Source organism: Chinchilla lanigera, unplaced genomic scaffold (genome assembly GCF_000276665.1).
Source record: "Chinchilla lanigera isolate Chin_1 unplaced genomic scaffold, ChiLan1.0 scaffold00110, whole genome shotgun sequence".
NCBI classification, from domain to species: domain Eukaryota; kingdom Metazoa; phylum Chordata; class Mammalia; order Rodentia; family Chinchillidae; genus Chinchilla; species Chinchilla lanigera.
The window spans coordinates 1925730-1927701 of NW_004955511.1; the positions used below are offsets into that span (position 1 = coordinate 1925730).

At 38.8% G+C, this 1972-nt stretch overlaps 1 protein-coding gene across 1 annotated transcript; it reads right to left on the minus strand.

Moving 5' to 3' along the window:
- Window positions 1-1387: 1387 nt before the first annotated feature.
- Window positions 1388-1972, minus strand: LOC102027097 (olfactory receptor 5G3-like; the record flags this gene model as incomplete). Its single annotated transcript, XM_005408249.1, has 1 exon — window positions 1388-1972. A coding segment is annotated over one exon (585 nt), but the record flags the coding sequence as incomplete, so codon positions are not given.

A 1972-nucleotide genomic window follows, 5' to 3' on the forward strand; every position in this document is an offset into this window, starting at 1 on the left:
AGTTCTCTATGTGCATATGGACATGCATATATAAGCACATTTGATTCATTATGTAATCTCTGCTTTTTTAAAATATATGATCAGTGCTACACATTGATGTATAGCTAAATTCTTTTTAACCTAGCAGTTATCAGACAAATTAGTGATCTCTCCAGGTTAGTCCATGAATACCCTATTCATTCTTGGTATTTGCCATAACACATTTCAGAGAATGACTACTCTTTTTTTCCACCAATGATATTTCAGTTATTTCCCTCACTTTTCTTTGTCACTACTCATAATGCTATAATATATGTATTTTTCATGCATTGACATTTATATGGCTGTGTTTAGAATTTCTAAAGGAGCGGTTCTGAGACAAAGGGTTTAGGGTGAGTGTGGATAAATGGGAGATTGAATAAACAGTACCAAAATAGAGTGAGATTAAAAGAATAATTTCTGATATTCTCCAGCACAGGGTGGTGACAGTAGTCTGCAATAATCAGCTGAATATTTTTATGAAGATCTGAAGGAGAGGAGCCTTGAAGCTCCAAATAAAGAAGCGACAGGAACAGGGAAATGTTAATACCCTTATTTGATCAGTTCATGCTGTTCTGCGGGTGTTGAAATATCACAATAAACTCCCTTAGCACGTACAATTAGTGCATATTGAGCAAGCACGACAAAAGGCATGTAAATGCATTACTTTAAATGTAAACAACCAGAGTTCTACACAGAAATGAAGCCAACCACACTTCCACTAGAAAATGAGTGTGCAGAGTGAAATAAGAAGCTCGTCAAGAGTAAAAACCTTAATGTATCATCTGTGAGGAAGGACAATGCATTGGCACTTTAGCTTTTCCTCATTTACTCAATTCATATGACTTGGAACATTTTTTACACATATTTTTGTAACTAGATTTTATATTCCCAACAGTTATGGGTCTTTCATTGCACATTTGCCTATCATATTTTTTACTGTGATTTGAGGCTGCTTTCTGCAAAGTGCAGTTATTATCAGATTGTTCACACATAATCACATATACTGTCATTGTTTTATTATTTTATTTTTAAGATTACTTGTAGAGCTTTGATCTTCCCTATAAAATTTTTAGTTTTCAAATTGAGATAAAAGACATTCACACGCCCAAGATAATACAAATATTCACCTAAGCTTTCTTCTACTATATTCTTACATGTGCGCTTTCAATCAATGTCTGCATTATTTTGAATACACATCTGTCACAGAGAACAAGACAGAGGAAGACAAATATTTAAGTATTTCTGCACTTCTCAATTATTCTGTGAACAGGCAGCACCAGGACTCACTCGCAAGCTTTGATTCAGGCTAATATCCTTTCTCTGCACATGTTGCCCCGTCAGTGGCACCACACTAATAGCTATTATCTCACCCACCGAGCACAGAGAGCTTCCTTTTCACCTGTCTCTTGAATGCCTCTTTCACCTCCTTGTTCCTCAAGCTGTAAATGAGGGGATTCAACCCAGGGATGACCACAGTATAAAACAGAGAAATCATTTTATTGATACCCAGAGACGAGCTCGAGCTAGGTCGGACATAGATGAAGAAAAGAGTCCCAAACAACACTGAGACTGTGGCCAGGTGGGAGGTACACGTGGAGAAAGCTTTCCACCTCCCGTGGGCAGTCTGGATCTTCAGGATGGCCACTGTGATCCACACATAGGACACCATGATGATCGTGCCACTGAGCACTCCTATAGCTCCAGCCACAGTAGAAAGCACCAACTTAGTGATCCCTGTGTCAACGCATGCTAAGGAAAGCAACGGGGAAATATCACAGAAAAAATGATTGATTATGTTTGGGCCACAGAAGGGTAAGGAAAAAGTCAAAATTGTATGGGTCATGGTGCTTATAATAGCTATGGCGTAAGGCCCTATAACCAGCTGCACACAGACCCGCTGGGACATGATGAGTGTGTACAGCAGGGGCTTACAGATGGCTGTACACCGATC